Raw genomic sequence first — 23,861 nt, 5'->3', positions numbered from 1 at the left:
AAGAGACGGTGGGTGCACGCGTGTATACCGTATTTACTCTCGTAATGAACGCACCTCCAGATTGGTCGCGAAAAATCGCATTTTGTTTTTTCCTCGCGTAATGAACGCACCGCAAACTTTGCTACTATGCAGTCCCCCGATCGAACGGCCGTGCTGTAGTTTTCCGGAGAGACTAGACTCCTTTACTCTCAAACATGTGTTTAAAGCAAGCGCACTTAATTTCAATGCCCGTCGCTGTGTTGGAAATACTTAAAAATGATGCCACGTTAGAAATGCCGAGATAACGTAAACAAAATTCTGTTGCTAACTTCTGTAGGCTACACAGCCACGCTAGCGGCAAACATGCTGTGGCACCACACTGGCAGGGGTGGTGGGTTTGATGACTGACAAGCTGATGGCAAAGCCATGACGAGAGAACATTGCCTATAAGCATGAGGTCAGAACAGGCTGAGTGTTATCACGGTAGCTTGGGACCAGATGAAAAGAGCGACCGTGATAACGCTCAGGCCAGGGGAGGGTATTCTGTAAGAGTCCACCTAGTGAACTGTCCATTTCGGCTGTTGCGATTGGCTTCAGGTGCATGAAGGAGCCAACCAGTCTCCTTCTCGCTCCTGCAGCTGGAGCCAATCAGCGGCAGTCGAAATGGATCGTTCACTAGGCGGACTCTTACAAAATACCCCGCTGTTCTCACCACAACCTTGCCGCCTGTATAGCGCAAAGGCACCTCGCAGACTCTAGAGAGAAAAAAACCGTAACTGGCTCTCTGCAACATTTACTTTTTGCAGTTTTAGGACTTTACTCTAACGTAGTAGCAGAGAGAGCACGCGCGGAGAGTCAGGCGCGGGGCTGCGCACGGGAGAGTCAAGGGAAGAAGGGGCGGCTGGCACTTGGTTGGCAAAGTCAGTCTATTAGTGCATAGTGGTGAATTTGCGTGTCTGTTGCTCGCTTTTGTGCCCGCCTTTAGTTTTGCTATAGTGAACTAGATTCACTATGGTTTTGCTGTGTGCGACGGACTTTAAGGCGAGTTATACGCATGCTGCGGGACAGAGAATTTGTCTGCGCACAAATCGGAAATGCTGATCAGACACCGGTAAACTTTTACATGCCGATGAGCAGGACGGTTGAGGAAAGAGATGCACTCAGCGTGGTTGTCAAAACAACAGGTGCCAAAAAGCAGCGCTTCAAGGTGATGCTTGCGAAAACAGCAGATGGCCGGAAGCGGCTGCGAGGACGAGCTGTTGTGGATCCACGATGTGGATGAAGCAGCCAGTGACCAGGACGACAGGTCTGGTCGTTCCGATGCAGAGTGAAGTCGAATAACACCGCTGTTTCGGTTCCAAAATATACGTGCATTTTTACTACAAAGATAAGTTATCTGATGCATTTTTCAAACCATCACCATCTTGCTTTTCAATTTTTGCTGTTTCGAAAAAGTTCCCATAAAGTTTACCCTGCATAATAAACGCACCCCCCAACTTTGCTTTCAATTTTGGGGAAAAAAAAGTGCGTTCATTATGTGAGTACTGTCGAATCTCGTTAATTCGAACATGCTTAATTCGAACTTCCGGTTTATTCAAACTGACGCTGTAGTCCCGTCAAAGTTTTGTGTATTCCTATGGGCGAAAACGCCCGGTAATTCGAACACGAAAGCATTTGCGACGATTAATTCAAACATAAGGCGCACCGACAATGCTCTCAGCAGCGCGCCAAATCACGCGGCGGTGCCTCCTACCGGCATTGCTCCAACACCGCCATAGAGCAAAAGCTTAGAAGAGACCCCTCAACGCCGTGCGGCGAAAAAGAAAACGAAAAAAAAAAAAAAACGCGGCAGAAATTTCACTCTCAAAGCGCAAGGTCGCTGTTTATCCGTCGCGCCGGAACACACGTGTACCTGCCAACGTCTCAGCCAACGCTGCGGCTGCGGCGCAGAGGGAAGCAGCGGCGGAGGCCCAGTTCGGCCAACTTCCCGATAACGGCAGAACACGAAACTTTAGGGAGCGGGCTAAGCTGGCGCCAGGCCGGCGGGAGCAGCGGCACTGGCACGACAGCGGGCGCGCACAGAGACAGTTGTGGGGGAGGGGGAGCTACGAGGGAGTTTAGAGGGAGGGCGAGGGGAGCCATTGAAGCGACGGCGTTGCCAAGGCCAAATCCGCTTCTCTGCCGCCCTTCTCCCTCACCTTCGATGTTCTCCGCGCGCGCCCGTCGCCATGCCGCCAGCTCCCTGAAGTTTCGTTTTCTGCCATTATCGAGAAGCGAGCATTGGCCGGCGTGTGCAGTTTCGTGGCCCTCCCTCGCGATGTGTTTGTGCGCCGCATTTCACGACTCGCACTCGAGTCGAGAAGCACGCGAGAAGCACTCGAGTCGAGTCTCGGTCCTGCAGGAGCGAGAAGGAGACTGGCTGGCTCCTTCATGCACCTGAAGCCAATCGCAACAGCCGAAATGGACAGTTCACTAGGTGGATTCGAATGTCTTTTAATTCAAACAAATTTTCGGGCCTTCGAGTTCGAATTATCGAGATTCGACTTTATATAGGGCAGGTTCTCGAGCATGTTGGTCCTAGAGAACCCTGGGCCGGTATTTTGTAGCGATGCCTTTAAAGTAATAATGCCTTTTCGCGCTTATCGCGCTTTGTCAGTGCTTATCGCGCTGTGTCAGTGGTCCGCTCGCGTTATCAACGTTGATAACGCGAGCGGACCGTTGCTCTGACCACTGACAAAGCGCGATAAGCGCGAAAAGGCATTATTACTTTAAAGGCATCGCTACAAAATACCGGCCCTGCTAAGCTTCATCAAGTGCCAAGGAAAATCCCCCCCCCCCCCCTTTTTTTAAGTAAAGATGCTAAGCATAGCGTACAACATGTTTAGGGTCAACGGTGGTGGTGGACATGCTATTTTGATAGCGACATGCAACGCACATGGGGCAAACTGGGTGCAGTCGTCATGAGCCAAGACAAGACAGCATCGCAACCATGGCATGCCGAGAAATAATGAGTTTTCAGTGCATATCGCATGGGGAGACTTATAACCTTTCATCACAAGAGGTCTTAAGAATTAGTTTCGAATCTACTTCGCGTACTGTAAAACAACGTTTATTCGTATTTCACGGGATCGAAAAAAAAAATGATCGAATTTGAATTAACCGAATGTCGAATTATCGCAGGTATAAAGAAAATAACACACAAATGCCTACTACGTCAACCCACCTTTATTTACTGAATGAATTCGCAAATCTTGTTTCTATTTTGCACAAAAGCAGTGTGGAAACTGCAATTCTCGTCATCTCGTATCTGATTAGCGATCTCAGCGGCGAAGGCCTCACGACTTCCTCAGCAGCGCGGCCGCGACGCGCGCCTTCATGTGAGGCATGCACGCTTTTCACTACCGCACGCACATACATTATTTTTAAATGTGTAAACATTTCTGTGCTTACCCAACGAGAAAACTGCCCATGCATCAGTTCGTCCATCCCTTGCGTAAGATGAGTCCGCAGCACCGAGCTACTTCACCTTCGTGCCACCTGGCGCTTCAACGCAAACGAAGTGGAAAACACACAATGTGCAGAGTTATCAGCAGTTGGCACACCCTGTCCTCTTCGCAAATCACTTTCAAGATACGGTCGCGCTGCCATGCCAGAGTACGTTTAATCGGTCCGTGCCGCCGCCGGAGTCCTTTGATCACGGTTCATAATGGTTCAGCACGGATGGACAAGATGTTAAAGAGTGATAACGGCTAACAGTAATCGGAACGTCATCAGCGCACATGCCGCCGCCACCTGCAGTACTTTGCTTGCGTTATCAATGCACCTTGCTCCTCCGTCCTAACCAGTCTGTCGCCGCAGTGCTGTCGTTTGTACTGGCCAGATCAAGTGTCATAACACTTATAATGACACCCGGCTGCGTGGAGATGAGCAAGTGGCACAATGCTTACACATACTTAGACTACTCCCAGAGGAGTTTCTGCTTGAAATTTTTTAGCCAGTGAACTGGTCGCCAACAAATTGTCCGTTCATTGTGATGTAGATGGTGCGCTTCATTCTCGACATTTTTGCACTGAGTCAAAACGAAACTACTGGTTGGCACAACCGCTGCGGACGAAACCGCGGCTGCTATCAACGGTGACCTTGCAGTTCTGAAGGCAGGCGGCTGACGCACACACCAAGACAAAATTTAACTACCGTTTGCTGCAACAACTGCGGACGAAGGCATGGTACCGTCGCTGTCGCCGTGTTCAAAGATGGCCAAGATGAGCCAAAACGAAACTGTTTGCCACAACCGCTGCAAACGAAACCGTAGTGAGTATCGACGCGATCATGGATGGCGACTGCGCAGTTATGAAGGCACGTGGCCAGTCGCCAACGCAGTGTGATGCGTGGCGATAAACGCAAGAATAAAGACTTTAAACGTATAATTAGGCACGAAGCATTCCGGGGTTGCCATCACGTACGATTTCCGCTGATGACTATGGCGATGCGGACTTGGTGAGCGTGGAACCAGGGAATATTTATCCGCCGCTCGCAGAGCCCTCTGGAGGGGCCTGCGGAAACCACTTTGAGAACCCATGATACAGGATAATTAAGGAATGCATACTGTGTCCCGTGGCAATTGCCCCTTCCGACTCTTGGTATGCTTCATCGCAATACTTTGCATATGCTTCTTGGCGTAACACTGCTGTGGCTAATCACTGGAGGCACTGGAGGCTAATCTCAACGATAACTCCAGTCAAAGTTTTATTTTGCCGTATTGAGGCGAAGATGACTTTCGGGAACTGGCATTTTGCAATGTGTCATTGTGATGAGCAGGTTCTTTTGTTTAATATTTTCTGGCGGTTCTCTGAGGCAAAGCCTCCCAGAACCCAATCGAAGACAAAGCCGTTGGTTGGGAAACACACAAACTTTTAATAAAACTAAAAGGAAAAGAAAACCATAAACCAAACACACAACGATAACATGAAAACACGCAGCTGGAACGCTAATGATATGAGGCAAGTTCGGGCAGGCTGCGGGTGTGCGTATGCACTACAGTCTCGACGCGGCGAAGCGGAGATGACGAGAGAAGCGTTGTTGGTCTCACCAAAAGACGTTGTGTCGGAACGTCGTACAGGCTGCCAGAGCGTGGCAGCTCTGACTCGGAGGGAGGAGATAGACGGCTCGGTAGCACGGGCTGACGGCGGCGGCGTCCTGGCCGGGCAGCTGGTCGTGGCACTCGGGCTCGTAGCCCGACAGCTCACGTTCTGCCCACGGGCGCAGACGCTCACCGGCCTCGGGCAGCAGCAGTTGATTATCGGGCAGAATGACGATGCCCGGGAAGGCAGGCGGCTTGGCAGCAGGGGTTGACGGCGGCAGCGTTCTGGCCGGGCAGCTGGTTGTGGAGCTCGAGCCCGTAGCCCGACAGCTCTCGTTCTTCCCACGGGCGCAGACGCTTGCCGGCCTCGGGCAGCGGTTCTCGAACGGATGGAGTAGCAGCGCCCAGGAACGGGTTGGTAGGAGGCCCCGGCCGGGTGAAGTCCTGGTGGCTCGGGTCCGGAACCCGACAGCCGTCTTCAACTCCCGATCAGGTGGCCGACGTTCTCCTGGTGCCGCTTCTGGAACTCCTCCCCCTACTGCCAGCGCGGCTCCTTTTTCTGCTGCTCTGGTCGATTCGTCGACTTCTCATTGGCTGCTCGAGTCTCCGTGTTCCTTTGTGATTGGATTTGCTTTCTTTTGTTGTTTTTCTTGTGCCGGGCGTGTTCACGCGTCGGACGGTCTTCGGCGGCGGCGTTTTCGGCGCGGCGTGGTAGAGCGGCGCGTGCTCTCCTTGTCGTCTGCTTCTTGTTTGAATGCACCGCACCTTGTCGCACACTACAAATATCACCATCACGCATCACCGCACCGTGTCGCGCACCACAAATATCACCGCATTGTGTCGTGCACTACTCATCACAGTCATGTTTTCCGCGCCAGGATTACAAAGGGGGCGTCGGCACCATTGCTAACAGTGGGGAACTGTTTTAATGAAAAACACGACACTGAACAGCAAGTAGCTTGGTAGCGAGCCTCGAAGTACCTAGATCTAGCATTGCCATGGTCGTGGCTACGGCCGCCAGCGAATCTGCGTGTGAGAGCGCTGGTTCGAGGCTGCAAGGTAACCAAAATGGCGGCGGTGGTGACTTCGATTAATGCCGTTTCGGACCTGCGGTCATGGGGAAAAGTGCAGAAAATCGGACGGCAGAGGTTTTTCGCATCCAAATTTTCAGATGTTCTTATATACATTGACTCTATGGGGTACTTGGTGGTGCTGCAAAAGCATCCGAATTATCGGGCATGTCCAAAATATCGCATCGGAAAATCGGTCATTTACTGTAATGTACAATCATAATCATCATTGGTGGCCTATTATGTCCACTGTAGGATGAAGGCCTCTTCCTAATATCAAGTTGCGCTTGATATTAGTCGACTACAATTATCAAACTAACACACACTCATAAGCATCTACCATTGTTTGAGACATTGTCTGATCAGAAAAATGGCAACTCGAGAGAAGCTTCTGTGGCTTTGTTGCTACTGTCATTTAAAAATTATCTTCCAGAGTTGAACAAAGGGCATATTTTGAGTCTTTTTATTAAAGAAGTTGTAGGAGCAGTGGAGGCTAATCTCAACGATAACTCCAGTCGAAGTTTTATTTTTCTGGCCTCCCCAACCTGCCAAAAATTGTGAAATCTGACAAATAGCTAAAGTTCGGTCGTCATTTCAAAGGGCACATGATGTAGCTAGTAAAAAAATTCCAACAGAAGTTTATAGCAATGCGTAGAAAAGCTGTAGATTAAATTGATAGATTTCTATAGGTGTGGTAATGAAAGAGTTCTTGTTCTCGAGCTTATTTGTTAACCTCCAAATTTCTGCCCCATATGTTAGCGCTGGTTGTATGCAATGATTGTACACTTTCCTTTTCAATAATATACAGCATACAATTAATATACAATATGACCACCCAAAAATGGATGCACGTCTAACTGCTGGCAAAAGATTTTAAAAAATGCGTTGAAACAATGACGTTTATCTTGGTAGCGAATTTTTCGCAGATTCAAAATATATACAGTATAGACCACTTATAACGTAACCGCTTATAGTGCAGGACCGGATATAATGCGGTCTTTTCAGACTCCCGTTAATTTTCCCATAGCACTCCATGTATACACGTATCACTTATAGTGCAGTTGCGGGAAACGAAATACCGGTTACAGTGTGGCTGCCTGGGAGTATGGAAGTCAGCGGAGACGGCGAACGCTCCCCTCAAACGGGTGCCCCAAGGAGTGCTCGAGGAAGAAAGAGAGATGAAGTGGAGGAGAAGGGCACGTGGTGCGAACGAACAGCCAGTGAGGCTGAAACCAGAATCTTGAGTGCGAGTAGTAAAATATCACGGCGCGCATAGCGAAGAGGGCCACGAAACTGCCAACGCCGGCCAACACTCGCTTCACAATAACGGTAGTAAACGAAACTTGAGGGAGCGGGCGGCGCCGGCACTGCACGGCGAAGGACGCACGTGGAGACCGTGGAATGTGAGGAAGGAGGGCAGCAGGGAAGTGGATTTCACCTCGGCAACTCCGCCGCTTCGGTGGCTCCCCTCACCCTCCCTCGTAGCTCTCTCACTTTCGACTGTCACCGTGCGCGCCCGCCGCCGTGCATGCGCCGCGGCTCCAGCCGGCCTGGTGCTAGCTCCCCGAAGTTTCGTTTTCTGCCGTTATCGGGAAGCGGGCGTTTGCCGGCGTGGGGCAGTTTCGTTGGCCGGCCTGGGACAGCGCCGCTGCTTCCCTCTGCGCCGTAGCCGCAGCGTGCAAGGTCAACACGTGAGTAGAAAGTAGAGGAAGCATAAAGGAGAAAGAATTGTTCACTGCCATTTTCTACATTGGCTACGGTAGCGTGGCTGAGACGTCGGCACGTACACGCATGTTCCGGCGCAACGCAGAATCGGCGACCTTGCCATTTGTGGGGTCTCACACATGCTCTTGGGACAAAGGAACGACAACACAGTAGTGCAAACAATCACAAGGGCATTTATTGTGCCTTTCATACACCAATGCACACTAGCCGAATTACTACCAATAGAACATTCACATTTCATTCACATTCACAATTCAAGGAAGTCCGACTCACCGCGACCGGATAGCGAGCGAATATGTTCACCCCATGCTATGATACCATCGCCTAGTCGTTCCCGTGTACGGTCACGCGAACGGTGGCGCGTTCGAACGATCCGTGTTCGTCCGTACCGGTGCGCCGATCCACGCTTCGCGAGACGTCTTGCGTGGCTCGGCGCACGCGCGGGACGTCCGTGTCGCTCACCGATCCCAACCCAAAGAGAAAGCGCCCTCGACCTTTCTCTCCCAAGTCACCCCACCGTTCGGCGGCGTTAGCATCGCGACACTCGCGCCATCTCCCGCAATGCGCTGCAACCACCACGACCGCCGCCGGGCTTAGCCACGCGGAGAAGCCGGACTACAGGAGACATGCGGGGAAAACATCATCAGGGGACGCGTGAGAGTCGAGCATCCCCACACATTTGAGAGAGGGTGAAATTTCTGCTGCATTTTTTTTTTTTTTGCGTCGCGTTGCGCGACATTAGGGGTCTCTGCTAAGCTTTTACTCTATGGCGGCGCCGGAGCAATGCCGGTCGGAGGCGCCGCCGCTTGATTTGGTTCGAATTAGCGCGATTCAACTGTAAATTCAATGCAAACATTCTAGCCGCATTCCTCGACTGTTACATACGCGTAGCGGCTCAGTGCACGTTTTGCATATGTGCGGGCCTTGAAAATTTGCCCATTGCCCACATTTTGCCCACATTTGCCCACTGGCTTAGCCATTCAGCATCTGCTGAATGTGATAAAAGTGATAATACCAGAATGCTGCCTCTGGTTTAAATCGCACTCAGTCGCCCCACAATGCATCCCAAACACGCAGTGCACAATCATAACCACAATGTGTTCAGGCTCAAGACAGTATTAATGCTTGGAAAAGTAGTGAACTAAGGGATGTGGTGCACTCATTGCCGCTTTGCATGATGGCCCAACATTCTAGATGAGTGGGGAGAAAATATGCACTGTGTACCTTGTAAAGCAAAGTAATTTTCGAATGTCAACACCCTCCCTCTACTTGTCGATGTGCAGAGCCTGCTTGCTCATACGATTTCTCATGTGCGTGACCAGGCCTTACAAGGAGTAAATAGCAATGCGCAGCATGGTCAAGCAGCAGTGGGAGAAACATCTGGGTCAGTGCTTCTTGGGACGGATGTGCAGAAGAGGAATAGTAAAGCTGTGCTAGTAAATTGAACTTAATGTTAAAACACCCACTCTTACTTTGAGAAGAGGCTGGATAAGTGAGATAAAAACAAGACAAATTGTATCGCCACCTTGGAAGTTACCATGCAATCTCGCCATGACGTCATTAATTTTGAGAGCGCCTGCTTATGGCCAGCTAAAGGCCAATTACAATAAAATTTAGCTTTTGATAATCTGGTTATAAATGAGCAATATATGCTATGTAAGTAATATAATTTTTAATTTAGCAGCGTTTAAATAGCATCTCTGCTGACCCAAAACTGAGACCCAAAGCTGTACACACATGCTGATCTCACTTTTGTGCTAGTTTTCAATGTTATTGGTTTTGCGCCATTCCTGGCAGTAATGGCGGCATTTGCTGTTTGCGTTGTGCCATCTTAACTCTAGTTACTGTGAGAAGTGAAAATTCAATTTAAGTTGGCAATATTTTAATAAAAATCGCTGAAAATTTCTTATCTTCAGAAAACAAAACTATCAAGTTTACAAATCTATAACTCAGCAGCAATATCACATTTCTGTAAACTACATCTAATAGTACATCTAAAGCGGAGAAAATTGATGTACTATTATACATGACTACACCACTGATGTGTGAGTAGAGCTTTTTCAATGCCCTCATAAACGTTGCAAAAAACTCGCGTAACATATGAATTGATGTATCAAATTTATACACTTTAGATGCTCTAATGGATTCAGTGTACAGAACTGCAATATCTGTTTTTGGTCCTGAGCTATGGGTGGTGCTTTTTTTTTTTTTTTTTTAACCTTACCACAAAGTTTCGCAGGAATAGCAACACCACTAGATTTTAGCTTTTTCTCTTGAATGCAACAAATTTCATTCAAATCGGTCACGAGGTTGCCTCGTAAAAGCATTTCTGCGTTTTACGTGTATTTGAATAGGCGGGGTATTCTAGTTGCCCCCGAGCTAAAGCTTCCTCTTAAATGGCAAACTTAGAGGCTTTTACTGTTTAGGGCACCATTTTTTATTTTATTATTATTATTATTTTCATATCTTGAAAATCACACTTATTGTCACAGCATGCCATCATTAAATCTTGTCCATCTGTGGTAGCTGTGGCGTGGCCTCGGTTTCAGTATTGCGTGGATTGAGAGTTGAAATTCAATAAATTAATATCTTGAATTGCGTGTGATTTTCAAGATTTTAAAAATATGTAGTGGTGCATTGAAATGTAACTGCCTACAAATTTGCCATAGAAACAGTTGCCTCTAAGGCTCTAATAAAGAAGTTCATCCACAATTTTTTATTAATTAGTCTTTGGATATTCGCATTATTCACGGCAAAGTATCTCTGCCTTGCTGTTGAACTTATATTCAAGAACGCCGTGTTCGCTACGCTCATAGCCTTTTAATAAAAGGCTGGTAAAAAAAAAAACATATATATTCAAGAAAGGGAAGCTGGGCATTTTATTTGTTCCGATAATAATGCCCCTTTGGCTGCCAAATGGATCAAAGTATGTTTTTGACAGAATCTTGTCTAATTTGGTGTTTTTCCCCTAAAGTGATGAAGCTGAGAGAGTGCTCTAAGAAGGAGCATGCTGTTCTCTGATATTGCAGCTGCCTATGAAAGTGGATACCGTGATGGGGCACCACCAGGGGGAAATTCGGCTGCGGTGAGTCTTGTGATATGCAGCACAGCTTGAGTGCATGAAATTACTTTCCCGCACTTTAACATTTAGTTGCATAGCATCTGCAGCCTACCGTGCTATCCTGCTTGTCATTCTGCATGATAACTGAATTGTCAGCTTTTTATTGAAAAAACAAGAAAACACATAACTAAGAGAAAGAACATTATTGGACTGAACACTTCGGCAGCCTTAGCAAAACCATGCAAGAAATGCCTTGCAATAAAGTATTAAATACCGCTTTTTTAAAACGTATGAAAGTAGCTGGCATAATGTGTTAGTACTTGCTTTTGAGTTGAATAAGAATGTTTGGCCGTTGATTAGCCGCATGTGGCCTGGCACTATTTCGGTGGTGTTCAGTATGTACATCTCGAAGCACCCTTTTGCTGAGGCACCAGCTAAGACATCACTTTCCCCGTCTGTAGCAAACAATTTGAAATGAAAGCTTTTCAAGTTTTATTGAACTCCCATGTTTAAACGTTCCGAACGCAATCTGGGATGTGAGTAGCCTTATTATGGAGAGAAACAATTGGCATACGTGTTTCTGTCTCAGTTATGCATAACAGCAAAATTGCTGGTTTTTTAAGAAGCGCGAATGCTTGCCTATAAAGGGCAGCATAAAATGACTATCCAGCCGTATATGCAGTTTTTCAATGTTTAGCATAAGGCCACAGTAGCTTTGACAGCTATACTAGACCTTTTGCTTCGGGTTGACACATTCACTTTTCTGTGCGTTGCCACTAAAACCGGCTTCACTTTTGCAGACTACTAATGCGGATGGGTATAACTACAGTCTGTATCTTGACGCTTGGTACAAAGCACTAACGACGACTGCAACATGACAGTGGCCACTTTTGACACACATCCTTCTCAGACACTGCTTGAGTAATGAAATAAAGCTTTTTCACTGACATATCATCTCATTGTAAGTGTCTGGTCTTTCTCCGCATGCTGACCTTGTGTGCATTTATCTCATGCAATATACCATATATGTACATCGTTTTTATTGTAGCTGTGTTAAGGAGGTTTTGGTGCCAGATACTCCTTTTCTCTCGCGTATCAGTTATGCATATATATAGCAATATCAGTCCTAATGTTTACAAAACACAAATGTCATTGGGAAGAGGCAGATGAAAACCTTTAGAAGCACTCCACCATGGAGATATTCCTCGCAGAAGCGGAAATAAGTGCTGCATTGTATTCTCTCTGGAGAGGTGTCGGTGTGAGCAGACACTTCAGGTTTTACACTAAATAAATCACCGAGTCTGCTACTGCATCTGGAACTTGAAAGTGGACAAAGGGTGTGCATGTGCATCATGCTTGGTATTATATTCTGCATGCCTTTCATGGCAGTTATGTAGATATCTTTTTTTTTTTTTTTGTAAGTTGACATACTTTGCTTAGCATGAAAAGTAAAACAGTATTTTTATTTTGCTTTGAATGTGTGCTTGTCGCTATGCTTTGCTTCATACCTGCTGCATGTCTTGTCTTTCCCATCTTCCTCTTACAAAGTGTTTACAAAGAATGTGCTAAGAAATGTTTAAAAATTCAGCTTCCTTACATATGAATAGTGAGGGTTTTTTTAGTAAGTTACACAGAGCACTTTCTAATTTCTAATAGTTTCCAGTTGCGTCAATTATGTTTTCAGTTAAACACTAACACTGGAACGATAATTGTTTGGCCTACTGATTATGTTGAAGCAGCGAAATGGCTGTTGTGAACCAATTTAGCTTCTTGAAATCGCTGCTGTCTGCTACTTTGCTGTAGCCAATGGCTATTCCAGTAATTTTTCACTCCTTGGTCCTGGTGCCAGAGCAATGACCAGAGATCTGGCCAATAATATCGTAGCGTAGAATGTTATCGCTACTTGTTCCGTGCCGTAGAGATGAGGCGAGCATACAGGAGATCCGTAGACATTTTACTGATTTGGTTTATTTGGCCTTTAGTTACTCGAATTAGATACTTGCACATGAGATAACTATGACATCTGAGCAGCACTCGCTGTGACCTACTCTCTTGATGTTTCCGACGCGAACTCCTGCCGGGCGCCTCCGGAAGCGTCCCATAAAGCAAACAAAACACCAATCAGAACCGGAACCAGTCAGGCCACACAGATTCAAATACGTGCAGCCAATCGTCGGCAGGCTTTGCCGAGTTAGAACTCGGTGACAGAAGTCTGCCTAAAGAATTATAGCTCAAAGTAAAGTAACAACATGGATGGATGGATGGATGGATGAGGCTGAACTCTTTAAACCGGGCGGTGGCATACACCACCTAGCCATGACACTCAGAAAACTACAGAGACAGCTGTTGGGCTTTTGACGAACTAGAGCGAAGAACAACTGTCGGTGTCTAGAAAGAGAAAGTGCACAAAAGGAGTCGAGAAGCATTTGCCAAACAGTTTGGGAAATCAGAAGACGGGGCTGACGCCACCTGTCCCCAGTGCAAAGGCGGCTGACAACACGGTCACCCGGCCTTAGATTCCCCCAACTCGGGGGTGAAAAGACACTTTGCGAGAAAGAAAAGAACACTCCTACACAACACAGGCGACGAAGAAACGTAAAGACAAACAGCTACGCGAGAATATCGTGGCATGACATGTTATAAGACGTGTCACTGCCACACTTAGTCACTTTTTTTTTTTTTTTTTGTACATTCATAAGCATTTCACCATCAGCAATGGCATTGTTGGTGCTGTGCATTGCATTCTGGCACATTTTCATGCTTCTCAGGCTGAAGCTGCCCATGCATACAACATACTGTTGAAAATGGGAGCACTTGTGGATACCATATATTTTAATCTATATTACACACCATGAATTCAAGAAACTTGAGAGGAATTGCAGAATGTTCAAGCACATTAAAGGACATGTACAGGCAAGTGGCGACACACATAGTTTCTGACTCCGACAACTGGCTTTTTTGAAACAGGGCAAAATATATATGCACGCATACCACCCATGCTGCATTGTAGCACATGTGTCCACTTTCATGTGCTTTATTGTGCTTGAATGTTCTTCAGTACATTTTACCAGCAATGTCAACCCTTCCTGCTAAACCGTTGGCTCATTTCCACTTAAATTTTGCACAGAGGTACCATATTCCATGATCAGTTTAATTCCACGTTTTCGGCCGTTACTTACCAGTCTTGCCCACATTAAATTTGAAGTGGCCGTCATCTAGCAACACCACTCTAAACGTGTTCATTCCACTGCTACAAAACAGTGGCACCATCTGTCGTAACTACAAAGAACGCTATGTTTTCAATGTAGCCATGATGCCTGAAAACACGGTACAGTATAGACCACTTATAACGTAACCGCTTATAGTGCAGGACCGTATATAGTACGGTCTTTTCAGACTCCCGTTAATTTTCCCATAGCACTCCATGTATACGCATACCGCTTACAGTGCAGCCGCGTGTGACGAAATACCGGTTATAATGCGGCTTCCACGGGAAAATCTTGCCGACAAGGGCGGCAGCTAACACGCTTCTCAACAAGGTGCGTGCTGCCGGCCGGCGTATGCATTATTCAATTCAATCAAACTGTCGTTAATTCAGACTTATTTTGCCGCATATCGGTTAATCCGGACTACTTTCTGAGCTCGGTGAGCGAGGAGCGCCGCAAATGTGCGATGCAAAAGAGCAAGAACGGCGCTAGTGTCCAACCGAAACGGCGCGGCGGAGTCCGCATCGTCACAGCCATCAGTTGAAATTGTATGTGAATGACAGCAACGCCGGAATGCTTCGAGCCTATTTGTGTCTTTAAAGTCTGTATTCTTGCGTTTACCGCTGCGCATAACACCAGGTTGGCTGCAGGCTTTCGTAACTGCGTAGTCGTCATCCACGATCGCGTCGATAGCGGCCGCAGTTTTCTCCGCAGCGGTTGCAGCGAACAGTAGTTTTGTTTTTACTGGGTACGCGCGTCAGCCGCGTGCCTAAAAAACTGCGTAGTTGCCATCGATGATCGCATAGATAGCAAGCGCGGTTTCGACGGCCAGTTGTTGCAGCGACTGGACGACTCGGTGCATGCGTCAGGGCGCGTGCCTTCAGCACCGCAAAGTCGCCGTTCATAATCGTGTCGATAGCGGTCACGGTTTTTTCCGCAGCGGTTGCGGCAAACAGTTGTTTTGTTTTGACTCGGTGCAAAGCTGTTGAGTTTGAAGAGCACCGGCTACATCACGATTATGTTTTCGCCAGCTCACTGGCGAAAACGTAATCTCAATGTGCGCGCGATAGTAAAAAGCGTGTCTACATGCTTGGTCTACATGTTTTGCATACGTGCAGGGCTTGAACATCGTTTTGGTTATAGTGCGGTACCGCTTATAGTGCAGATATTCGCGACTCCGGTGACTTACGTTATAAGCGGTCTACACTGTACTACAATCGAACCTACTTGTAACGATCCCAATTTTCAAAATCAATTATAATAGCCACTTTTTACATCATGTATGAATTTCTGACCCTGCCTATTGAAACTACGTCCATATATAACAAACATTTTCAGAAGCGCTGTACTGTTACAACAAACACTTCAAACCCAATTGCTGTAAAAGGAGGGTGCTTGCGAAGTTCTGAAGCACCAAAGCGTGAGCGAATTGGGCGCACCCCTCCGCTCCCGTCCAACCATGGCAAAGGTTTCACCGCAGAGATCAGCGAGCACTGCGTGTGGATTTCAGAAGCCAAGAGAAATTTACTATTCCTAGGGGAAAGTCTCTCGCTTTCAGTCATGCTATGGCATGCTTTCAAGGCACGTCTACGACGAAGCATCACAGTGTACGGTGGCCGTGGTCTTTGATCTTGGAGGCCACGATGGCATTCTTTGTGCAGCACCTTGGTGGCACCGCGCACAATCTCAGAAGCTATGGCACCAACACTCTCCTTTTTGCGCAGTTCTCCATGCAGCACCATGTGGCACGCTATTTAGACGATTTAGACCAATTTGGACTAACCGCTGCTCAAGCATTGCTAGCGAGGTTTATGCGGCTTGAGCCAGCGTGAACCGTTCATTGTAAAGAGTTGGCAGTTGCGGTTCGTCGACACTCTGTTTATGTTGTTGCTGATAATGGTTTGCGGTGGCGTTCTATCTTTCGAATTTCAGACTTTTTCTGCTAGAGTGACATAAAAAGCAACCTTGTGGCTCCTGGTGTGGATGTGGCCGATGCTTCAGCTGTAATGGCAAGACCTTTGCAAAATGCTGGCATGCTGCAGTAGTTTCTACTTCCAGCCAACCAGAACGCTTCACTGTCGTATACAGAACCCACTCGTATCCCGCTGATAGTAAAATATATCGCAAGCTCTCAAAGAAAATATGACGGTGGATGCGCTTGTAGTTTCGACGTGGTAGTTCATTGTAACTGGCCGAGAACCGTTCTGAAGGGGATATGATGGCGCATTTCATTCTTTAGAAGGAATTTTTAACGGAAACTTGCTGTTAGATGCAGAAAAGTGGCGCAAACAAAAATGAAGCTACTGAAAAGCCCATTTTCTGACCAAAGTAGTGTTGAGTCGTAACTGCCGAGGCCACCTAAGTTGTAGCGTACGGTAAAGAACCCCAGTTGGTCAAAATTAATCCAGAGCCCTCCACTACGGCGTGCCTCATAATCAGAACTGGTTTTGGCACGTAAAACCCTAGAAAGAAGAACCCTATTTTCGGATCAGAGTGGTGTCGAATCGTAACTGCTGACGCCACCTACAGTGTCGTTAATTTTTGCATGTGTTGAAGGATGAGCACATATAACGAACTACTGATACGACTACTTTTCGCAAAGCGATCAAGTTTGTTTTACACGGGTTCGACTGTATTAAACATGCAAAATACCTCTGTGCGAAATATGAGTGGAGATGAGCCAGTGGTTTAGCAGGAAGGATCATGTACACCTGGTGCTTCTTCTATTCATGCGGCACTTGGTACATCTTGAAATTCTCTCACTAGAGGACCGTGGAACAGATTTGAATTGAATTTGTTCATTTTAGCCTTTCAATGTAGAGTTTTTTCGGGGGTGACGCACCCTAACTGTCGGTATTTTTTCTCGGATATTATAAATGAACCGTAAGGTCTATTTTTGGTTGTGCAGAAATAAAAAAATGACAGGTGATGGCAAATACTCTCCTGGTGTGGTCCTCGCATTGCAGTCTGACAAAAGGAATGTCAAAAGGAACGTGGCTTGACAGAAACGCGGAAAGGCACTGGTACGTCAGTGACACAGAAAGGGTGAAGTGAGAAAGCTAAATTCTGTTGACCGCAGGAACCACATGTTTTGATTTAGAATCTCAGGTGTACAAATGTTGCCAAGAAATTTTTAATTGAAAGAAAATTGAAGCACAAATTTTTACTACTTTGCTGCTGTGCGCCAGAAACAGATGTCGCAATTCTGACATGAAGTTTTGCACTAAAGGGACACTAATGAAAAAATATTTGAACTGTGTTAGTAAATTAACCTTCTGCAATCCTAAAAAAAGCCACTGTTATCGCAAGAAGACTTCCTAAGCCAGAAAGGACTCAAAAATGAAAGATGATGCTGCCTTGGAAGTTCTCGCACCAGCCTGTCATGGATTTTGAAGGCGTCTGCTCGGGTATTGTTAAATTATTATTAGTAAAAATGTACTACATTGCATTCCGACAGTCAAAGAATGAACCTAGCAAGTTTCGAGGACTTTTACGAAGGCTAAACGGCCCAAATGTGAAGAAAATACTTTGAAATTCGTGACATCACGCTGATATACCAGCTCTGGGGTACCAGCGCAAAAATTTAAAAATTGAGCTTTGAACTTCATTTTCTAAACCTTGCAATGATCAACGTATTACAATCACCGACTGAATATGTGGACAGCTTCATGGCACTGCCACAGGCCCCATAGATCTAATGCGCAAGGGCGACCAAATTTTCCGACACCGTGCCGTATGTCATGCAATAATTTGGACTCCGACTGAATGGTCACATGCTAATTTGGCCAACGTGTTGACCAGAAATAGCAGTATTTTCGTTTTGATGTGTCTTCGGTTAAACCGCCGGCCATGTCGCCGGCACCTCCTCAAAACTGAAACTAGCAAGGACTAGTCAATCTAGTACCCTCCAACTGCAGCCAAACTGCAGGACAAGCCAGGCCAATCCAGTAATCGTAAAGGCCAACGTTACTAGCAATTCTGGTAATGTTGGTAAAGGCTGCATCTTCGATTTGTGCAATTTGACGTGCGAGTTTCGTTCTGCTCTTATCCACTGTTAGTGCCAGGCTGATCGTGTTAAATTAGGTGGAGTGTTGCTCTGACCACTGACAAAGCGTGAAAAGAAATAGCATAGAAGGCTTCGCTAGAAAATCATGGCCACAGAATATTTAGATGAAAAGCAAGCGTATGTATGTGCAGCAACGCAATGACAAACTTGGGCCGTATTCTCGGACAATCACTTTAGAAGATACTTTCACTTGTGCAATATTTTGTGTGACATAGCACCGGACGTGTCAACGGGCGGCAGCTTTTCCACAATGTCATAACATGTCATGCTTGGCACTGTGCTAAGAATGCCGTAGCAATAGAAAGGTGTGGGCATAGTGTACCAGTGTTGACTGCCCAGAGAGTTGCTTTTGCAATGCTGCTTGCAGTGCAGCTTTTAAAAAAGCAAATGGCTTCTGGCTCTTCCGGCCGTTGTCGTGGTATGTCAGTAGTGTTACGGTGGTTGGGGGAGGGAAACATGCCAAGGGCGTGCTCTCGGGCAACTGAGTTGCGAAGAGGGGGACAGTTGCTCACATTGACTATCATCGTCGATGGTTTCTGCATAATTTCTGCTATGTTAAACTGCTCCAAATTTCTATTTTGATGCTCCAAAATAGTTTTCTTTCCACGCAACCTACTCCAAATTATTTTCCTGCTCCAAAAATTGCTCCAAATCCTATATCAGCTGTTGCACACCGGGTATTGCTTTTATTTCTTAGTTATAAACTTGATACCTGAGCTTTATTTTTTTTAATGTTGTGATTTTAAGAATTTTTATTAAAAAATTTTTGGCCTAAGTAACAAATCTGTTTCCTACAGTTAGTAGATTTTAACATTTTCTTGAAAATGCAAGAAACCTTATTTAAATGGGTGCCGAGGAAAATAGTTTCTCTGTTCTAATGTATTTAGAAAGGAGTCATTGAGAGCTAAAGCTTCCTCTTGAGCATAGGCAGGGTGATTTGATTATGAGCATTGTTGGCATTGCAGAGCTGCTTCTCATCAATAGACAGCACCAGTTGGAGCAAAAGTGACTGGAAAATAAAATGAAAAACTCTTTCGGAGATTTGCTTTAAGCTGGTAATGGTGTTTATGCAAAGGTTTAAGCATTGTTGTGTGTAGGTATTCATACTCAAACACATATATGCACGATAATATGGTGGTACCCTGTTACAAATATCAGCGACAACAAGAACAGCTAGGAACCACCAAGGACACAATGATGAGCGAAGAGATGTCTGTGCAATCTTCCTTGCATTCTAGCTTTCTTGTCTGCGTAGCCATTAAATGCGCAGCGTTCCCCACTGCATAACGAAGAGTGAAAAAGCTTTAATGACCTTGAAACAAATGGGGAAGTAACTGCAGAGTAGGTTTTTCTGTTCCCTGCTCTATGCTCGTATAGTACTACAATTGGTGGATGAGAAGCTGTTTGTAGTTAACATTCTATGATTTCTGATAAATGTGCTAAATCCAGAAAACAAAAAAACTTGCCAGTAAAACTTTTCTGGTGGCTTGAGTTTATCCAAGGAACTTATCTTAGGGACACATGTGTTAGTCATGTAATCAGCGTGCTCTCTCAATATTAGAAGGAATCAAGGAGTGGGAAGATTGTCACAAAGGCTGGCCCATCGTGTAACGTGTACATTGGTCAGGGTACCTCCGGATTTGATGTAACGATCAACATACATTGTAACACATGGGTTTGATGAAAGCTCCTTCGTTCAATTCAGTGGCTGGGCATGGCACTATTGCTGCTGCTGCCCAGTTGCTGACGCCTACTGTCGTCACATGTATCTGCCGCCCACTGCACCGGCTTACACGCAGTCATGTTCTCTCAGATGTTCTCTCAGAGTAAGTTCTCTCAGATTGGGCCAGATAGAATGTTCATTTTTAGCTAGTTCAAGTGAGCCATATAAGTATTTTGGCTATTATGGGGCATCTTCGGCTGGTTGCCTCTGAAAATACAGAACGATACTTGCAGGAGCTGTACTGTACAGCTGGAGCACTGGTGGTATTTTCTAAGAGCTGTACCACAAACGTGCAAGATATAAACTGAACAGAAATACCCACACTCAAATGAGAATGAAGGTATAGGCTTCATAGTGTGCAATAGGTGTATGTAACATATGGCGTCTTCTCAGTGGGTGTGTGTACATGTATGTGCGCTTGTTAAATAAAGATCAAATCTAGTAGTACAAGATGACACAAATACTGAATGTGCAATATGGTCTGTTTGTATCCCTTGTCGTCAGTTTTCATAGTGTGCCTTCAAAATCAAATTGCACCACCTTGCTGAATAATCCATTAAGCTCAATAGCCAAAGCTGTGGATGTTTCAGCTTGTCTTGAGCCTGGCTTGACTTGAAACATGGTCATGACTGGTGGAATAAAGCTTCCTTGGTACATTCAGCTGGTCACACTTACGTGCTCCGAGGGTATTCTTTAAAAAATCATGCACTTAAAACACATTTCATTCAGAGCACCTGGCTCAAGAGTGCTTGGAGGCACTGCAGCCTGAACTCCGGTTCAATTTGTTATGCCTGTGTGCATCTTATGTGTCCACTGTGTTTGCTAACAACAAAGGAGTTGCTGGTGGGATCTGATTGCTCTGGCACGTTCTGCTCAGGCAGGCTTTCTCTGGCCCTGATCTCAAGCGGGCTCCACATTGTTGCAATTCAAGTCGGGGTGCAGTAGGAATCAGTTGAATGTGCCATAAGTCTTCCTTAAGTCTTGCTTCTTTCGTACAATGCTTTATTGCATTTGTTTGCCCATATGTAATGTAGCAGTTAAATTTTAAATGTACGATTGAGACGAGTTCATAATGAGCACAGACTTTCTAGTCTTTACTGCAACCTGTCAGTGGTAGTGCATATTCAGCATTACTATAGCCTTTATAAGAGTGCGTTATGACGCACTCTTATGGCTATATATAACAGCAAAAGCCACATTCTGCATACTGTTTGAGTATGGACTAAACCGGTGTTTGCATTGGTTAGTGTGCAATGGCATATTGACCGCACTGAATGCCCTTTATTTCATTCACCCTCACTGGTGCCAGAGTTCTGTACAGTTCAGCTGCTATATAAAAAAATATTCAAATGCAGATTTTCTACTGTACAGAATGCACTAAAATTTTGCCACTCTGCTGTGGGAGGACGCCCATATGGTATAACACTGTGGTGTGGTGGTTGAACATGCAATGGATAATTCAAGCTAAAAAATTTGGTGTCATGGCCCCTTTAAGTGTTCAGCCATTTGTGATGCCTGCACCATATAAAATTGCATAACTGTATTTGTTAATGTACTTTCAGATCAAGCCAAACTTAAAACAGCTCCCTGTGCTCGCATGGTGATGTTTCCACATTTAGGGGTTTATGTGTGTTATCTGCTCTATTTATGCTGTCTCCATTTCATTTTTACATGTGTTATACTTCAGGTTCTTATTGTTTTAATTTCCTAAATTTTCTGTTCGCTAGTGTGAGGCTGTTTCTGTAGCTGACCTTCTTGTGAACTATGACCTCAAGTATACAAATCCTTATACGAATCCAAACATTCTCGCTTCAACAATATTGTTTCAACATTACTCTAATGCTGCCAGTGTATCAAACTATTTGAAAGGCCTGCTCTCTATTTAGAAACTGTGGGAAAAGTATTCACTTTGTGACAGCATTCAATTAGGCACCAACACGATTTGTATCTCGCACTTTTCTCAATTCTTTGATAGTGCAACAGCTAAGCAAACTACACAGAACATGCGCCACTTGTGGCATGGCTTCTGGTATGAAGCAAGGTGCAGGTTACATTGGGAAGATTGGAGGTGGCATCGTGTGGTATTGTGAAACACTGATGAGTGTAGTGTATTGGATTGCTGCGTGTAGTGGTCAGAGGCAATGTAGTCAAAGCCATGTGCATGCTGCCAAATTGGCTCTTTCATTACATTCAACACGGGGTAAGCCTGGCTGCCACTTCTCTTGGAACACAAGTCATCTCTCACCTCTTGTCCCTTGGTGCCCTCAGCTTTAAATGGCACAGCCAAGGTGTTGCATAGTGTCCACTGTTTTGGGCTTGTTGGAGCGCGTAACAATGGTATGCAATACCATGGGGGCCACTGCTGATTTCTGTGGTTTAACCTGAAGCCAAGTTCTACATGTTGAATTGGCTGCATTGAAAGACAATTTAATTATTTGTTACACTCTCGAGGAATTCAGACTTCATGCTGTATTAACTGTGCCAACAGCCATTTAGAAAAATAGACAGAAACTTAGTTTGTTTAAAACAAAGCTGTGAACTGGCCCACTTAGTGCATGTTTGCATAGCACATAATGTCAAGATAAAGTGGCTTTATGTGTGTGCATGAGAAAGAAATGCTCAGGATGATTGCTCCACTAGTGCATTTTAGCTACTCTCCTCTGATGACAGCTCATAAGGCAAATGTACACATTGGTGCTTGATGGGGAACACTTACTTCGGGAACACTTAGTTTGTGAGCCTGTGACGAACTTCTCATTGGCAAAAAAAAAAAAAAAAATAGCAAAAAAAAAAAAAACTCGCTGTGCAGAAATACAAACAACCTCATCACAGTGATTTACTAGCTCACCACGTCCCTTGAAATGTCTTTTATCTTGTGTTTATGGCAGCCTTTGACTTTGCGCACAATCATCTGTAGTGCTGGCTAGCATCTGTTCTTTATCGCAACAACACAATAAATGCTGTACAGGGCAGCAAAAAGCAACTTATTAGACAATGCCTCTTGGCTGTTGCGTGCTCTCATTTTCTCTTTCGGCTCGTCTTGATCCACTTTCATGCTGTTGCTTGCTGCCAAGCTAATTAATAATGTAACTTAGTGTCATGATTCATGGTCCACTTGTCTTGTTTGTCGAGCAGCGGCAGTCCCGGTTTGACCAAGGCATCGGCGGTCAAGGGAGCCCCGGTCAGCAGCCGCCACAGCCATCGATGGGGGCAGGTGCCATGAATGGCACCAGAAGTGCACCTGGAGGCCTCAGAGACATGATGATGCGCAGAGATGTTCTGGACCGTGGAGATTATGACATGGAAGCCAAGCGTGCACGTCGATACTAATAACGAGGGTTTTAGTTTTGGTGCGGCAAACATTCTGCTGCGCTGCCCTGTCTGCTGCTGACTCCGACACTCTTTCACAAACTGGTTTACATGACTGTCTGGGCAGTTGTGGAGAAATCGCCGACACACCAAACAGACACCTCCGTTGCATGTCCCTCGAAGCATCCGCACATTTAATCGTGTAAGCATGAAAAAGTCATTGTGCTGTCCAATGTCCATGTCTCAAATAAATAGACCTTGTGTCACAATATTTGCCATGCTCCATTTCACTTTGTAACCTCATAATGGTCTGTAATAAAGGGGGTAGTGCTGGGTGTATGGTCTATTAATTGCATTATGTCAATACTACCTTATTGGATGCTGCAATGCAAAACTAGTTGACCTGACAACTCGTCTAGTCTGGGTTCAGTTCTTTAGGGACACGCACTTTGGTTCACATCATAGAGGAAGTACGGGGGGTGGGGGGGGTATGTTGCAGTTTCGCTCGAAAGAGGAAGCAAATGTAACTTGCTACAATAGCAAATTATTAGACAGCTATACGACGTAAGTATAGTAGTTTTATCAGCTAGGTTCTGACTGGTGTTGCAGATGTGGGCAAACGGAGGCCTCGGGAGCGCACCA

General features: G+C 45.8%; 1 protein-coding gene across 4 annotated transcripts in view; it reads left to right on the top strand.

Moving 5' to 3' along the window:
• LOC119460537 (GRB10-interacting GYF protein 2-like) overlaps nt 1-23,554 on the top strand; it is a 34,813-nt gene extending 11,259 nt beyond the window's left edge. For 2 of the 4 annotated variants that reach the window (XM_037721462.2, XM_037721460.2), the window contains exons 3-4: nt 10,884-10,939; nt 23,043-23,554. In XM_037721462.2, coding sequence (XP_037577390.1) covers nt 10,884-10,939; nt 23,043-23,240 — 254 coding nt within the window. In that variant the 3' untranslated portion in view covers nt 23,241-23,554. The remainder of the gene's footprint in view (nt 1-10,883; nt 10,940-23,042) is intronic. The other 2 variants (XM_037721463.2, XM_037721461.2) reach the window with 1 other exon arrangement.
• Nucleotides 23,555-23,861: the final 307 nt, after the last annotated feature.

This window comes from Dermacentor silvarum, chromosome 8 (genome assembly GCF_013339745.2).
Source record: "Dermacentor silvarum isolate Dsil-2018 chromosome 8, BIME_Dsil_1.4, whole genome shotgun sequence".
Classification (NCBI taxonomy): domain Eukaryota; kingdom Metazoa; phylum Arthropoda; class Arachnida; order Ixodida; family Ixodidae; genus Dermacentor; species Dermacentor silvarum.
Note: the sequence above shows the minus strand (reverse complement) of the source record. Positions and strands in the feature narration are given on the sequence as shown.